This window comes from Ursus maritimus, unplaced genomic scaffold (assembly GCF_017311325.1).
Source record: "Ursus maritimus isolate PB19 unplaced genomic scaffold, ASM1731132v1 scaffold_13, whole genome shotgun sequence".
In the NCBI taxonomy this organism is placed as follows: Eukaryota; Metazoa; Chordata; class Mammalia; order Carnivora; family Ursidae; genus Ursus; species Ursus maritimus.
The window spans coordinates 27,158,688-27,175,216 of record NW_024423675.1 but is presented as its reverse complement, the minus strand read 5'-3'; the positions used below and the strand labels follow the sequence as shown (position 1 = coordinate 27,175,216).

The 16,529-nt window shown below is 42.0% G+C and overlaps 1 protein-coding gene across 2 annotated transcripts in view; it reads right to left on the bottom strand.

Moving 5' to 3' along the window:
- DCBLD1 (discoidin, CUB and LCCL domain containing 1) overlaps positions 1-16,529 on the bottom strand; it is a 65,165-nt gene that overhangs the window by 11,363 nt on the left and 37,273 nt on the right. For both annotated transcript variants that reach the window (XM_040627690.1, XM_040627691.1), the window contains exons 3-6: positions 15,878-16,012; positions 13,971-14,022; positions 10,446-10,518; positions 4,416-4,549 (exon numbers count right to left, since the gene is read on the bottom strand). In XM_040627690.1, the coding sequence (XP_040483624.1) occupies positions 4,416-4,549; positions 10,446-10,518; positions 13,971-14,022; positions 15,878-16,012 (394 nt within the window). The remainder of the gene's footprint in view (positions 1-4,415; positions 4,550-10,445; positions 10,519-13,970; positions 14,023-15,877; positions 16,013-16,529) is intronic.

The following is a 16,529-nucleotide window of genomic DNA, read 5'->3' as shown; positions in this document are numbered from 1 at the left end:
ATGACAAGGTGCAGAGGGAGAAAACTCATGGCATCTCACTGACCTTGCCTAAGCTGGGCATCACCCCTGTGGGACAGTCCTACTGCTGCGCTCGCATTAATCCCTGGGCCTGTGGACTCTAGGATTTCTACAGCTCATGGCACTCTCATAGGCAAACATCATATTGGCCTCGTTCTGCAGTTGTCTCCTTCCGTGGAGAAGAGATTCCTAAGGCCCAAGACCATATTTACCTTTTTGTAAATCCCTTATCAACTCAACAGTGTAAAACTACGTCGAAAATTTGGAGTTCTCGAGATGAATCTGACATGCATAGTGCTCAGTACAATGATACTAGAGAAACGCACAAAGACGTAGATGTCACTGTGGTGGTCAATTACTTTACACTCTGAGAGCACTGCTTGTTGTTTGAATGTTTAACTCTGAATTCGATCTTGCAACCGTGGACAGAGGGCGTACTGAACGGTGAAATCCACGGAGAGCCCAGAAAGAGTCTGGACAAGACTGTAAGAACCTTCCCATCAAAGCTCTGTGGCTGGTGTTGTTTAGAAGTACCAGGTAGCACAACTCCTCGGAACGGACTTCTCTCACATTCGTTGTCCACTCTCACGCTCAGACTCCACGGCCCTGCCATTCCACAGAAGCTTCTGTAATAAGCTCTGCACTGAATACAAGGCAGGCAGCCAGCATTTCTCCCGTGAAAGTGCGGGCCCGCTGGGGTCACAGCACTTGCCTAAATTCACAGCTCGTGGCAAAACCAGGGTCAAGATCCAGCTCTCCTAACTTCTAAAGAAAGGTGCACACTGTTCACATCCAGAGTTTGATTAATTTATTTAGAGCCTCCATTTGACTGCTTCTTCCATTTTTTCTAACGTTCCCGCACTAAGTATTCCACTTAAAATTTTGCTCAAATAAAGCTACCTGGTATTGCGGTAACTCGGAGGGCCCCAACTCGCTCCTGCTGCCATGAGACACTAACATATTTATTTTGTTTTGGAAAAGAAAAGTTAGGGAAAGAAGGATAACTGTGGAGTTAACCCGGGGAAGACACCGCCAGGGAAGGCTCTGCTCCTAACCGCTCTCCGCCTGCCTGGCTCTTCTCCGTGATCAGGGGAATGCGTTTCTCCATTGCCCTCTATTAAACTAAATACAACCACTTCGAGAATTCCATTGGTAAATGAGCCTCCTCTCCCAGCAATGAAGACACCCCTGGAGGCTGGGGTTCTGAGGCAGTCCCACATCAGGGTGAATGAATTCAGATGACTGGAATTGCCAGCCCTCCCAGAGGGCTCCAGAAGCAAGCAAGAGGCTGATGTAAACGGAAAGAAAACCTTCCCTGCTGGTGGTGCGAGCCTTCCCTCTCGGTGTGAGGTCAGGCTCTCTTCCTGATTCCATTCTGGTCTCCTCAAATCAAGGAAGTGACCTGACCCGGATGAATCCCAGAAGAAACCTAGATATTTACTTTGGGGACTCCTTCTTCCTCAGGGGCAGCGCTTCCTTCTGTGTTTTTTCCTGAACACCAAACAATCATGTGTGGGAACAGAAGTTCAATGACCGCGCGCACACTGCGTCCCCAACAGCACACCCGCACAGATAAACACAACTGCCCCCGAAAGATCTGGGAGTCGGGAGGGGTGGAAGAGACGTGTCTGCATGTAGTTCACTCTTCTCTGCTCAGGACAAAAAGCCAGAGCAAAATCAGAGCTAGAAGATAGAAGGGACCTCGATATAATTCTAGACTTTCTCTTCCCACACCCCCCCAAAAATTGAACAGTTTGTTCAAATAACTACATGGGATGTGGACTCACACTCTTCGTGATTCATTCATGGTTGAGATTTCTGGACTCTTTGCATCAACGTTTAATTTCAAATTACATAAAGTGACTTCATCTGTATCAAGCCTGGAAGTAATTGAGAGCATCTCTACTCCTCTTCAATAGGTTAAATAATTTTTTTTGAAAGTAAAATAAAATCCTAGTAGTACAAGTTCAACTTTCAATGATTCTATTTTTCTACAAAAGAAGCATTGAAATGTTCACAAACATAGGCAAGAGATTCCAAAAAACAGATTTAAAACCAGAGGCCAATTCTTTGCTCCTATCTGGAGATGGGGCTCCCAACAAATCTAGGCCACAGCATGGCATCTTCCTGAAATAGTGCCCTGGTATCAATATATCGGACCATAAAAAATGTCAACAGAAACAGATCCTCAAATGTCAAGATCAAGCTGACACAGCTTACTGTGTCTAAGCAATCACTTTTCTTATAAATCAGGATATAATATTTATGTTCCAAAAACCTTGAGGCAAATACATAAGTGAAAAAATATATGTACAGACATATGTGTGTATGTATGTATATGTAATACATGCATGCATATATTTATATATAGTACATATGTGTACAAGCATACATGTATGTATAAAATACATGTGTGTGTATATAAACATGAATTTCTAAAACACACATATATAAATTTTATTTATTTGAATAAGGATTTTACTTTCTGAAGGTACTCTGTTACTAAGCTTTTAGATCTTACATTTGGGACTGATTTGCCTTTGAAATGTTCACATACTACGAAAAGAACACTTTGGGACCTCTCAAAGCTAAAAGTCCTTTCCAGGGGGAAAGTGGCGGGGAGTCCTATCCGTAGTGAGCAGAGAACACGAAGACAGAGCGGTGAGCCTGCCCATCAGAGTGCAGCCTGCCCCCGATCTCAGTGCATGGTTGCCTCTTGCGGATTACATATGGCATCACCTGCATGGCTTGTGAAAGACTAGGCCTGGAACACCCTCTCCCGTTACCCCACCTGCAGCCCCGACTCACATTCTGCCTTCTCTCCTCAGCCACCCACCGGCCAGGGCCCTGGACGTGGGCATGGTGTGCTGACCGCCTCAGCTCCTCTAGTGTCCCTCCCTGGGCCTTGACCCTGCTCCCGCGTCCCCATGTGCCCGGTTCCTGCCTTCCACCAAACCCAAGGCTTGCCTCCTTCATGAAGGCGACCTAACCAATTTCTCCCCCAACTTCAGTCACTGCTTCTAAATCCCCTCTCCTGCGAGCTTAACCCAACACCCCAACCCAGAAATGGGTTTTAGTCCCTATGTTTACTTAGGAGTTCGTCAATTGATTCTCTGGAACTTAAGATACATTTTCCTATAAAAATAATATGATAGCCTGGAGTCAGAATCCCCATTTGAACCACAATATTGCTAAACTAAGCTGTAATATATTTAAATAAAAAGCAGAAGGGGAAGGAAAAAAATTACTGTATGACTTTCTCAAAATGACATCAGAGTCACTATATTATGCTAACTAGGGAACCTATCAACCCCCTTATGTGGTTTCTTTTCACCAGATGAGATGGTCCACACCCTCTGCGAGAACAGAGCAGGGAAACGTGATTGTGTTCTTCCTGCACACAAGCAGGAAGCACGGCAATGGCGGGGTGGGGGGTTGTGGGGGGCGGTCAGTGATCGGCGCACAGACGAGGGAGTGGTAGAGGATACAGGCCCTGACCTCCTTTTTCCTACTTTTGGATCCTGAAATTGAAATGCCTGTAGTCTCTGTCTTGTGCCATATTCTTAGGACCAAGACTATGTGACAACCCGTCCAAAACACCCGGGGTCATGCGAGCAGGAAGACATTTCTGAGGCAGATAGGGAGGGAGCAAGAGATAGACACAGCGGCTGGAGGATCACCGTTCTTTCACAAGGCACCCACCCAAAGAAAGCCCCCTCTGGCCCACTCCAAGCTGCCTGCTTCTATGGGTGGGCTCCTGGACCACGAGGCAGGCTTATATTTAGTTCTAACAGCTCTTGTTTTCCACTCCAGAAGCTGAGGAAACCGAAAAGCATTAAAAGCTCAGGTTGAAATGTTGAAAACAATTGAACAATTGACATACTTTTTTCTCATGAAGCTGAAAGAGCAGAGGATACCAGCAAACAGAGAGGTAAATGTTAACAAAAGCCCTTTTTTTTCACTTCCCAACTATTACTCATGACTAAGAGCTTGTCTCTAGGGATCTTCCGGGGAGCTTGGTAGTTCTATGGAGGCTAATTTTAGCTCCCCATCTCCTTCAGTACCTTTGGTAATACTGCAGATCACCAGTAATTTACTTAAACTGGAAAAACTGAAAACGGACAGCCTTTATTTCCTCCGACTAACGCACCTGAGAGTAGAAACACTCCTTTGCCCCAGAACTGCAGATATGTGCCACATCTGTCGGCATAACCAGGGAGCTTTCTTCTTGCTGCACTGACCCTCCACACCATAAATGCTGCTTTAAGCACGCACACACATTCTTCCCAGCTGACAAACCCCTGGTAGCATGTGCCCGCTGTCCCTTCAAAATTGTGAGCTGACTCATTACACCTTTCCGGTTACCTTCCACTCAGAACAAAGGACAAAGTACTTACTCTTTTGAGAGCACACCATTGGCCAGGATTCCTTCGTATCGACTTATCCCTTTGCTTTGAAGCACGCGGATCTGACCGCCCAACTCGTCTGCGATTACTCCCGCGTGGATGGCGGCTTTGCACAACAAAGAGGTCTGAAACACAGCAAGGCCATCACTCACAGCTACTCAGGAACACATTTAAATATGGTGGGAGGTTTCCGTTTTGTTATAACTTGTGGTCAGGATCCCTATCTGACCCATGAGGACAGTCATGCCCCCATGTAGATCCCTCCCACTGACTGCAGTGGACCACGTAACTTGCTTTGTTCTGCTGCAGATGACATGGCCCAACCAACTGCCAGACGTGTCATCGCGGCCACCTTTGGCCCTCTGGCCCCACCTGAAGCACAGTACGACTGCAGGAGCTCTTCTAGGCAAGGGGGGATTAAGAACTGACCAGCCCAAACTGCTGACCCACAAACTCTACAGCAAATAACGCGGTGCTATTTTAAGCCACTAAATTTTGGGGTGGCTGGTTAAGCAGAAATAGATAACTCATCAGCTTCTGACATTTGGTTTCCCAGATACATGTAACAAGGCTCATCTGAGAATGTGAACCTTCCATATCACGGCTTCGTTTGATAATTAATTCAGAGATTGAACAAGGCACCAAAAACAAAAGAGTGATGTCAGCCACAGAACATTAAATGGAATGGAAAACGTCACAGAGGTCTTAGAGTTATGAGGATGAGCAACCCAGGGCCCACGGTCTCTGTCTCATTTCCTGAGTCTCTTCTGGAAGGTCAGACAGCTGGCACCTGCCCAGTCCTCCAAGACTGCTGTCTGCAGTGACAAAGCGAGCAGGAGCACCTGACCAGCCGATTAGCAGGTGGCCCTGGGATTGGAATTGGCCCACTGGACATCGGGCTGGGGAAGGACTGGAACTTTTCCACGGGGTGCCCAGGCCCCAAGGTCCCCTGGGTACAGACTGTGTGGGAAGGTGATTAGGCAGTCAGCCCAGGACTGAGGAGCTGAGAAACATCATTTTCTAAATGAACTTTAGCAATGCTTCACTTCTTCATGAGGCTAATGCCAAAATGAGAAAAGCAGCTCATGAAATCGTGTCTCAATAACTGGACTTGGGAGTTTCTCTTCGTGTTAATGACAATGCCGTTGCCTTAATCTGCCATGGAAAAATTCTCTTGGACTTAGGTTACAATATCTGGGGCACCAAGGAGACCAACCATATTTTGTAATACTTGTGGTTGCCATGAAATCGAGAACTTCTGTGATCTTTGATTTAGGGAGTGTACTATTTCCTAAACTAGATTCGATTTGGGGGAATGAGTCGGGTTTGCAATAATGGCTATCATAGCTGAAAGAGGGGAAGAGTTCCTGACGGAGAAGAAACATGAACATCCTTAAAGACAGATGCACATACTACCCTCGTTGAATTTGGAGAAAAAAAGAATTAGAAGATGAGAAAAAGATAGTGCTCTTTAAACTAAATAGGCAGTGTGTGTGTGTGTGTGTGTGTGTGTGTTTCTGGAATGTTCTTTTCTTAAATAGGTTTGTTATAATTGTTTTAGATTCTTGGGGTACACAATGGAGCTGCCAGGTGTAATGGAAAAGCCCTGAATTTAAATTCAGCAATTTAGCTCATCATCCCAGCTTTACCTCTAATTCTATCACATATGAGTAAGTCATGTTACTGCTCTGGACCCGGCTCCCCAATTCCTCTGTACAATGAAAAGGCTGGACTGCATGATGTCTGGTATCTTTTCTAGTGGGTGTCACCTTGTAATTCTAATGGGCACCCTATGTACCTACTATAGGGTCCATGCACGCCTGCCCAGCCCTCTTAGCCCCCAAATGAAAAGCAAATTGGTCCAGTGGTCTACTGGGCAGATAATCCCACTATCTCTGGGATCACTGATCTTCCTTGGAATTTGTTCTGGGGATGGAATGGTCTTTATCCAGGAGCTGTGCCTGGTGGACAGCTCTCACTGGACTTGGCATGTCCAAGGCCTCCTTGGTTACAAAAGGCCAGTTTCACAGGTCAACGAGCAATAGGACCTAATACCAGCTTCACTGGCCAAATTATGTTCCCATTTTCCACAGTAAGCAGTATTGAGGGACCCCAGTGGCATGTATATACCCTTTTTATGGAATTTGTTCAATTGCAGCTCACGTTTTTCCATAATATCCAATGTGGGCCATGGATACAACTCCAAGAGAATAGCCACCAGATCTGGCTATTACAGTATTGTGATAAAATTATTATTCGTTTCCAGGATTGTTTAAAATCCCTCTCTTACCCAACCAACTTAAATAAAATTGATGTTTACTTAAATTGGGGCTTTTTGGTATCAATTTTAAAAATTTACTTTCACTGAACTTTTAAAAATTCCCTTTTGAAGAGCAGCATAATTTATACTTTGATTTTCTAGCTATTTTTGAGGTCTAAGCCTCGTTGAAATGTAAATATAGGAAAGCCACATCACTGGCCCGTGTTAGTGAACTGCCTTGGACTCAAATGAAATAATTTAAATATAATTCTTCAGGAAAAGAAATGCAACAGAGAGCTAGAAGAACACCTGCATGGCTCGTGAAATTGCAGGTTGATGGTGTGAAACATTTCTGAAGTTCACTAAGCCATAAAAGATGGCCAAACAGGATAAAATAAGACTGTATCAACTTTCAAAGCAGTTATCACATCATCCCAGAATTGGAGCATTTTCTTAAGTCTTCCTTTAGGAAAAGCCAACTTGTATTAAAAAGTGTAGACAAAATATTAAAATAAAGTTTAATGTAAAACTAAACGCTTGAGGTTGCATTTAAGAAAACATGAATAAAGCACATGTCTTAAAATGATGGTAAAATGTTAAATTATGGGGCACCTGGGTGGCTCAGTCAGTTAGGCGTCTGCCTTCAGCTCAGGTCATGATCCCAGGGTCCTGGGATTGAATCCCGTATCAGGCTCCTTGCTCAGCAGGGAGTCTGCTTCTCCCTCTCTCTCAATCTCTCTGTCTCTCTGACAAATAAATAAATAAAATCTTTAAAAGATAGTTAAATTATAAAAATATAATTCCACATTCTATCATATGAATTGTTCCTATGTTGCTACAGTCTTTGTAATTACCATATTGACAAACTTTTCTTTACAAAAGTAATATGCATCCATTGCAGAAATGTTGGAAAATATGAAAAAAAAAAAAAAGGCAGTCATACTGCCATCACCTGGAGACAGTCATGTGCCATTATAACGTATTTCCCTCTGGCTTTTTGTGGGTGTACAACAGGCCTGGTTTCTCCCCTTCTGCTAAACCACGAGCACACTCTGTGCACTGTCTTCCTTTATTTTATAGTCCTTCTTGAATATTTGAGGCGAATGGAGAATTTACTGGAGCAAGTTATTAAGGGATGTCTTCCACTGAAATACAGATGGTGCAGTCAGCACGCTTGGGAGAAGGTACCAAGACAGAAGCTGTTCTAGGGGCTTTTTATTTCTGGTTTTCAGGTGAGGCAGATCTCAAAGAGAAGCCCATCCTACTTACCTGGCAGGGTAAGCATGTATCAATATAGATGTCAAGGAGACAGAGTCACAGAACCACCTTTAAAGTTCTCTACTGACACTTCCTGACGGTCACTTTCTCCACCCCACAGCACCTTCCCAGACGTATACGGGCCATATCTGACAAATGGTTGTAACAGCTACACTTGACACTTCCAGGGACTAGAGCTCATCATTTCTTGAGACTTCCCATCCCATTTTACGCTCCTCAATTATTCCTTATACGCAACTGAATCTGGCTTCTCTAGAACTCTCATCCTCTGATCCTAGTTCTACCTTTTGGAATAACATAGAATGAACCAAAGCCTTTTCTGTCATTGTTCTTTAAGACAGCATATCTCTTTCCTGAGATAGAGCACCTGTTTCTTCAACTGCTTCTCTAGTAACCTGTTGTACGGATTCTGTCATCCTGATCTACAGAATATGCTTTGGTTTTGCAAAGATGATTCCAGAAAGGATGTGTTGCAACTGAACACGTTTCCGAAGATGAACACATCATGGAGGACAGACTCGAGGATAACCTCCAGGAGCCCCGCCTCCTAGCATTCCCCCACAATGTAATCCCTCTGCACGCAGGTGGGAGCTGTGGTCTTCTACTAATAAAACATAGCAAAGGTGATGGGATGCCACTCTCAGGATCACATTACGTAAGGTTGTAACCTGTCTTAGTAGAAAACTCCTTCGTTTGGAAATTCTCCCCGGGGGGGCTTTGAAGAAGCAAGAAGTGGCGTCAGGAAGGCCTAAATGGCAAGGAGATGAGGAAAGCCTCCAGCCAAAATCCAGGAAGAAACTGGGGTCTCCCGTTCAACAATCCATAAGTAACTGAATGCTGCCCACACCACGTGAGCTGAGAAGCGAAGTGGAGCCTCAGATGGAATGCAGCCCCAGCTGACAACTTGGACGCACCCCTGGGAGACTGTGAGGCAGAGAACTCAGCTAAGCTACCCAAACTCCCAACCCCCGGAACAGGAGAGAGAACACATGTGTTGTTTTAATCTAAGTTTGGAGTCATAAGTTACGTAGCAATAGATATCTCCTAAAGCCACCATGTCAACATATATGAAAAGGCACTAGTGAGACTTCTTTGAAAAGATTAGTTTTCAAAATACACATTCTCCCTCCAGATCAAGTCATTCTGGAAGCAAACGATAGGAGCCCAGCTAGTCAAACAGGAAAGCTGTTTGCTAGCACCTACAAATCATGTACTCAGATCTCCCAGGCAGGGAGCCATTTATTTACTTGTCCTAAAACACAGAGCTCTGTCAAGAGGAAGCAAGATAAACAACTAAAGTAAGAAAAAAAAAATGATGCTATCTCTCTTATCACACATAATTTTTAAGTTTCTTGCATGGGATGGAAAACTAACAAAGAGACTTTCTATTGCTGGGGGGAAAACTACACCTCAACTGTTTATTTTTCATAGTTAATTTCCTGAAGTCATTTAGAAATAGCTTGTGCCAAGTATATCTCAAACTGAGGTATTATAAATCATTTTAAGATTCAAGCAATTTATAGGCCAAATGAATATCCTATGTCAATCCTGTAAATAAAGACAATACATGCAAAAGAAAACAAAGAGCAAAGGAGCAAAATATGCTGCTTCCAGAATCAGGATGCATTAAAAGCAAAAATTAAAGCCAAGTTTGTCTTCCCCCTGCTGGAGGTGAAATTATCAATCTCCTGGAACATGCATGTTGTCTTCGATGCATGAAGACACACGTCAATAACGCTTAGCAAAGTTCCATCACTACACAGATTTTCACATTTCTAATAACTCAAGCCAATTCCCTTGTACTGTAAACTCAACTATTTTAAGTAGCAATGTTCATATTCAAAAATCAGATGCCAAAGTTCCAGGGATTGAGATCTGCAAATAGTAAGACATAAAGGGCTGTGTATCTGGAGACAGGACATGTACCTTAGACAAATGACTTCTTGTGAATGTATTTTTCTCTGGGAACCATGGAGGCAACCAGAGAGTCCCAGTCTGCAGAAGAAGCTGGGGTGCAAGGAAGGAAGAATTAGTGCGTAAGTGCGGTGCCGCTGGCTTCCCTGGTCCCAGACACAGTGTTGTTACTCTGTGATGTGAATGGTCAAGTCCTTGGCTATTACACGAACCAACTGAAGCATTAAAATAAAGAAATAAATTACCAAAAAAAAAAAAAAACCCAAAAAACCCCTCTAGATGACCTTTTCTAAAAAAATAAATGAATTATACTCATAGGTGTTGAAAATGGTTTTATTTATCATTTCACTTACACCATGCTTAAGTGGAAATGCTAAAAATAGGAATGCATGCATGAACAACCTTGGTCTTTATACTTATTATTTCATTTATTCTCAGAAAAATAGAGAATTGTGCATTTATCTACAGAGTTTTAGATCTTATTTAACTTGACTTTATGATGAATTTAGGCAGAACAATAAACACTTTTTAATTTCCTCCCTGCCCTAAAATTACCCTCAATTACTTACATCCCTGTATCCATCCACCAGATTTCCAGAAATGTCTCCTGCTATGTCTCGACAACCAGCTGGGCAGAATTTGCTGGAAAAAGAAAATAAAGAATTGATATTTTTATTAAATTACACTTAAACTAAAAAGTATAAATTATACTTAAATGTACTTTTTCTCCTCCACAGAACATGCAGGAGGGAACACACTGTTTTATTTTTTTATTATTTAAAATTTTTTTAAAAAGAGTTATTTATTTGAGAAAGAGAGAGCACAGCATGCACGCGTGTGTGAGCAGGGGGGAGTATCAGAGGAAGAGAGAGAGAGAGAGAGACAATCCTCAAGCAGATTCCCCACGGAACGTGGAGTCTGACGCTTGATTCCAGGACCCCGGCATCAGGACCTGAGCTGAAATCAAGAGTCAGCCGCTTGACCGACTGAGCCACCCAGACCCCCTGGGAATATGTTGTTTTAGTGACAAATCAGAAACCTGACTTGTGAAAACACAGCTTAATCTAAAATGTGAACCTGAAGGCAAGTTTTACACAGTAATAATTTGCTTTATATAAGGGCTCGTTATAAACTCTATTAAACAATGAGCTTCCCGAACGCATCTTAATTGATTCAAAGGTATCCAAGACATATTTTTAAATTTTAAATTATTTTTTATTTATTTACTTTCTAAAAGTTTATTTATTTATTTTAGTAATCTCTACACCCAACATGGGCCTTGAACTCACAACCCAGAGATCAAGAGTTACATGCCCTTTCAACTGAGCAGTCAGGCACCCCTCCAAGAGATATTTTTTTAAAATAAAGTTTCTAAACACTATACATAGCATGATCTTGTTTTTATAAAAAGATATGTTTAAAATACATAAAATAACAACGTGTTTTTTATGAATATAAAGAAGAAAAGGAAGACTATCTCTGGATTCTCTCCAAGAACAGCATTTTGAGAAACTTTCGCTTTCTGTGCCATTTGACTCTGTAATACCTTGATTCAGCCTACTAGCACTCACTCCCCAGTAGTAACCTACTGGAAACCACATATGTAAATTTAAATATTCTAGTAGCCATATTAAAAAGGTAGAGAAAAAAAGGCAAAACTAACAATAATATATTCTAGTTAACCCAATGTATTCAAATTTTATCATTTCTACATGTAATGAACAAAAAAATTGTCAACAAGATATTTCTAGTCTTTTTTCTTTTGTACTAAATCTTCAAAATCTGCAGTTTACTTTGTACTCATAGCACACCTGAACTTGGACCAGTCACAGTTTAAGTCATTAATAGCCACCCGTGGCTAGTATTGGACAGTGGGATGGTCTACATTAGTTATAAAATGCCTTTGCAATCAGATAAAAAAGATACATATATTTTTTTTCTGTTTTACTGTGCTATAATTGACAAATTGTAAGATATTTCAAGTGTATATCATGATGATTTGGCATGTGTTACCCAACTAGTAAACTGACATATCCATCACCTTATATATATTAATATATAAATGTATATATTTAAATATATATATAAACACACATACGTAACACATATATTTTTGGTAAGAACATTTAAGTTCCACTCTCAGCAAATTTCAGTTCTATAATACAGTGTTATCTGCTATAGTCATGGTACACATTAGATTCTCAGACCTTTTTCATCTAATGGCTACATATATTGATCAAAAACATTAATAGCTCTGTAACAAATACATGACTAGTCATATTAAGTCCAATACATACAGACTAAATAGACTCAAGTTAGTTCAATTTTGCTGTCAAATGAATTTAAGGTTGCACTAATCAGGTATTGCCACCAAATGAGTTATAAAAACTTTTTGAATTTTTTTTAAAAAGATTTATTCATTTATTTGAGAGAGAGAGAACGTGAGCGGGAGAGGCAGAGGGGAGGGAGACTCTCACGCGGACTCCATGCTTGGGGCAGAGCTCGATCTCATGACCCTGAGATGATGTCCTGAGTCGAAACCAAGAGTCGGATGTTTAACTGACTGAGCCACCCAGGCGCCCCACGACCTTTGACTTTTAAAGCTTTCTACGTTTCACAATCATAGATGAGGGAATGTGGACCTGTACCAGTCACCACACCTCATCTTACCTAAACACTACGAAACAGCTGGGCTGTAGCCTAGATGATCTGGCACCTTAATATCATCCCGCGGGCCTGAGTATATTCTTCTCTGTAGGAGGACAGGAAATGACCGCTGCTGCCCAGAGGCCCTATCACCACTGAGACTCTATAGGTATGGCTGAAAAGATCTCAGAGGTTGGCAGTTGTCCATAATGAATAAATGGCAACTTTACAGGGCAAATGTAATCATTAGTCATTTTAATTTTTATTGTCTAATTATTTAAATTATTGGTTATTTTCTTTTTTGTTTCTCTACTAGACTTAATAATAGTTAACACTAGAATCGATTCTGCATTAAAATAATCTCATTTCTTAGGATGTCTGAGGTGGTCAGGACCATGGACTCCTGCGCCTGACTGTCTGCGTATACTGACGAAGTGGGCAGCCCTGGACAAGCTACTTAACCACTTTGTGCCTCTGTTTTCAGGGTAAGACAGAACCTACCTTGCAGGCCTGCTGGAACATTCACGAGGTATTTATATGCAAAGTCCAGGGAGCTATGACTGGCATGAAGAAAGCACTCTAAGGAGTTACAGCTGTTGTTAGTGGTGTTACTGACAGTCCCCTCTAGACCAGTGGTTCTCAACACGGAGTGAATTTTACCTGCCCTGGAAGACCTCTGGCAACATCTGGAGACATTTCTGGTTATCACAACTGGCACATAGAGGGTAGGGACCAGGGATACCGGTGAATATCCAACAATGCACAGAACAGCGCTTCACAACAAAGAATCATCTAACCCAAAATAACAACAGTGCCAAGGTTGAGAAATCCTGCTCCAGACTACTCTTACTTTATAGATGAGGAAATGTACATCAAAGTAAGTAATTTTTCCAGTTAAAGTGAAGCTGGAATAAAAAATTTCATCTATTCTCAGCAGGTTTCTCTTTTGTGAGAAAGACAAAATGAACTCCCTCTGAAAGTGAAGGAATTATGAAAGTCACTTCCAAATGCTGGCCAGGTAAAAAAAAACACATTCTAGATTCTGCTATGGCTCATTGGTACTGTAGTAGAACTCAGGGGTCAGCAAATTGTAGCTCATAGGCCAAATCCAGGGGGCTGTTTGTTTTTGTAAATAAAGTTTTATTGAAACACTGCCACACACATTTGTTTACATACTGTCCATGACTGTTTTTGCATCACAGCAGCAACAGAAACTATGAATAGATGCAAAAGAGACTGCACTGCCTGCAAAATCTAAAATATTTACTCTCTGGCCCTGGACACAAAGTTTGATCTCTGCTATATAAGAAACCATTTCAAGTATTCTTCATAACTTACAAATGATTTTTAAAAAATTAAATACAAATAAGGTACTTTATCTGGTTTAATGTGAAAGAAAACATAATGTCCAACATATACCTGCCACACAGCTTGGACACTGTATTTACCTGTATTCTGTCTTCAAATAATGGTTAGCACGTTCCAAGCACGTTATTAAATCTGTCATAAATAAAGACAGTTGCAGTTAGAAGACTGAATGGAAGGACACTCATGCTCAAAAACAAAAAAACAAAAAAAAAGAATTTTAAATAATTAAATAAAAGAGGATTTTTTTTTAAAAGATTTTTTATTTATTCATTTGACAGAGGTAGAGACAGCCAGTGAGAGAGGGAACACAAGCAGGGGGAGTGGGAGAGGAAGAAGCAGGCCTCCAGCGGAGGAGCCTGATGTGGGGCTCGATCCCAGAACGTTGGGGTCACGCCCTGAGCCAAAGGCAGACGCTTAACGACTGAGCTACCCAGGCCCCCCATAAAAAAGGATTTTTAAACATTTTAAAAAAGATTTTATTTATTCGAGAGAGAGAGAGTAAGCAAGAGAGCACAAGTGGGGTGGGGGGGGGTGGCGGGGAGAGGCAGAGGGAGAGGGAGAAGCAGACTCCCCACTAAGTAGGGAGCCCAGTGTGGGGCTGGATCCCAGGACCCTGAGATCATGACCTGAGCAGAAGGCAGATGCTCAACCAACGGAGGCACCCAGGCACCCCCAAAAAAGGATTTTTAAAAAGCATTTATCCACTATCTAGTTATTATCTGAATTTTTCCGTTTAAAAATAAATCAAAACTCAGAACGCTGTCTTCAGGATTTAACCAATTTCCTCCATTTCTCTTTTCTACCACTGAACCTGGTTTTTCAGCAATTGTCCCGTGAACAGTAACAGGAACTATTTCAAACAGAAAAACCAACACTGGTTCATTACTGTCCACTACATGCCTACAAAGATCCTATGTATAATAACCGCCCTCGGCAAAAGGAAAACAATTTCAAAAGCCTGACGTGGTTCATAGAGAAGGTTTGGGAACATTTTAATTTAGCAATTTAGCTAGCAGCATCTGAGTGACCGTGGAACCACATGTTTACCGAGAATACAACCTTTCCACTTTCATCAGTCAGGACCGAGAACTTAAAAAAAAAGAATGCTCTTTGGAATACATCACTGAATGAACACTCAGCAATGGGGAGGCTAAGATGCTGTGGATTTTAATGCATTTAGATCAACCGAGGATAGTTTCCAAAATATTCCACACTTGCGGCCATAGTTCTTTATTTCCTTAATATTCTCAGTAGTTCTTAGGGAGCAACATACAGTGAACACTGGTCCTGCTGGGGTCTGCTGGGATTGGCCAGATTTGATTGGCTGAGAGGGAAATGGATGGTGCACCCGCTTCCTAGAGCATTTCTGCCAGCTGGGACTGAGAGCAGAAACTCCGGGCACTTCTGTGACCCTGGGCAGACATGGAGCACATGTACAGTAATCACTCAGGAGCACAAGACGGCTGGACAGGAGGCCATGCTTTCCTCCCTCATCAGTTTTCATACTCCCCTTCTCTCCTCCTCAAGTGTCAGCTCCATGGTTAAGGCACACCATGATGGTGACTTCACACGTGACTCACACTCTCATGCGTCCCCCATGCTGGTACACTGGTGTATGTGAGTGGACGTGGGGGGTGGAAGGCAGAGGTCCCACTGGTTAAAAGGCTTGTGCCCCAGGCTGAGAAAGGTTGGGGGAGGGCTCCAGAGAATAACCAGACCTTAAGATAGCCCTAAAGATGCATCATCCAAGATTTCTATGAAAATGAGATTAACCCTCTTCCACATGGGTCAGTTGATCAAGCTAACATGCTCAATAACAGTATTTGGAGTTCAGATCTAACTGCTTATGAAGACATTGCATTCCTCTCTTCCTTCACATATTCTATACCCAATGTCACAATTCTGTCCAGAGATGGTGATAAAAGTAGCGAGAAGAATTCTTAGATAGACACAAGTTTACAGATCTGGGTTGAGTCTTCTTCTGTACCTGGATGGTCACTGCTGGCATAGGTCAGCAAAAATCCCCGCCCCGAAATGTGGGATCCACTCTCAAAGCGAACAGTAACTTCGTTCGTGTTCAATAGGAGTTCTTTGGGAACAGGCATACTTCCACAATATGGTCCTAAAAACAAAGCACACTTTTGGCACATTCAAAATTTAGACCAGCACGAAGAATTGGTATATGCTATTTTTTTCCCTTAAAGGTCAAATTTAGCAGACAACACATTGTAAGATTGCAACCTTTACCCAACTGAAATTTTGCTTGTTACTGGAACTGACAATTAGTGCCTAAATGTGGGCTCACTGACAAGCCAAGGTGGGGGGAGTGGCAAACTCTAGGTAAGCAATGGGCTGGAACTAGTTAATCGTGAACAACCCAAGAGATCGGTTTCAGTTTTTGTAAAAGAAGACTAACAAAGGTCAAATACATTAGGTAGTCAAGAAAATGTTATCACAAAAGTGATATTCTAGGGGCCTCTTAAATTTGCTAGAAGAAACTCACGAATTTTCTTTTTTCAAGGAGGTTTCCATAATTAAAAGACTGTCCAACGCATGGTAACAATCTTATTCTCTTGAAGTTTATACATTTATCTCTCTCTCCCGGTACCATGCAATTTATTTTAACTTACAAAATGAAG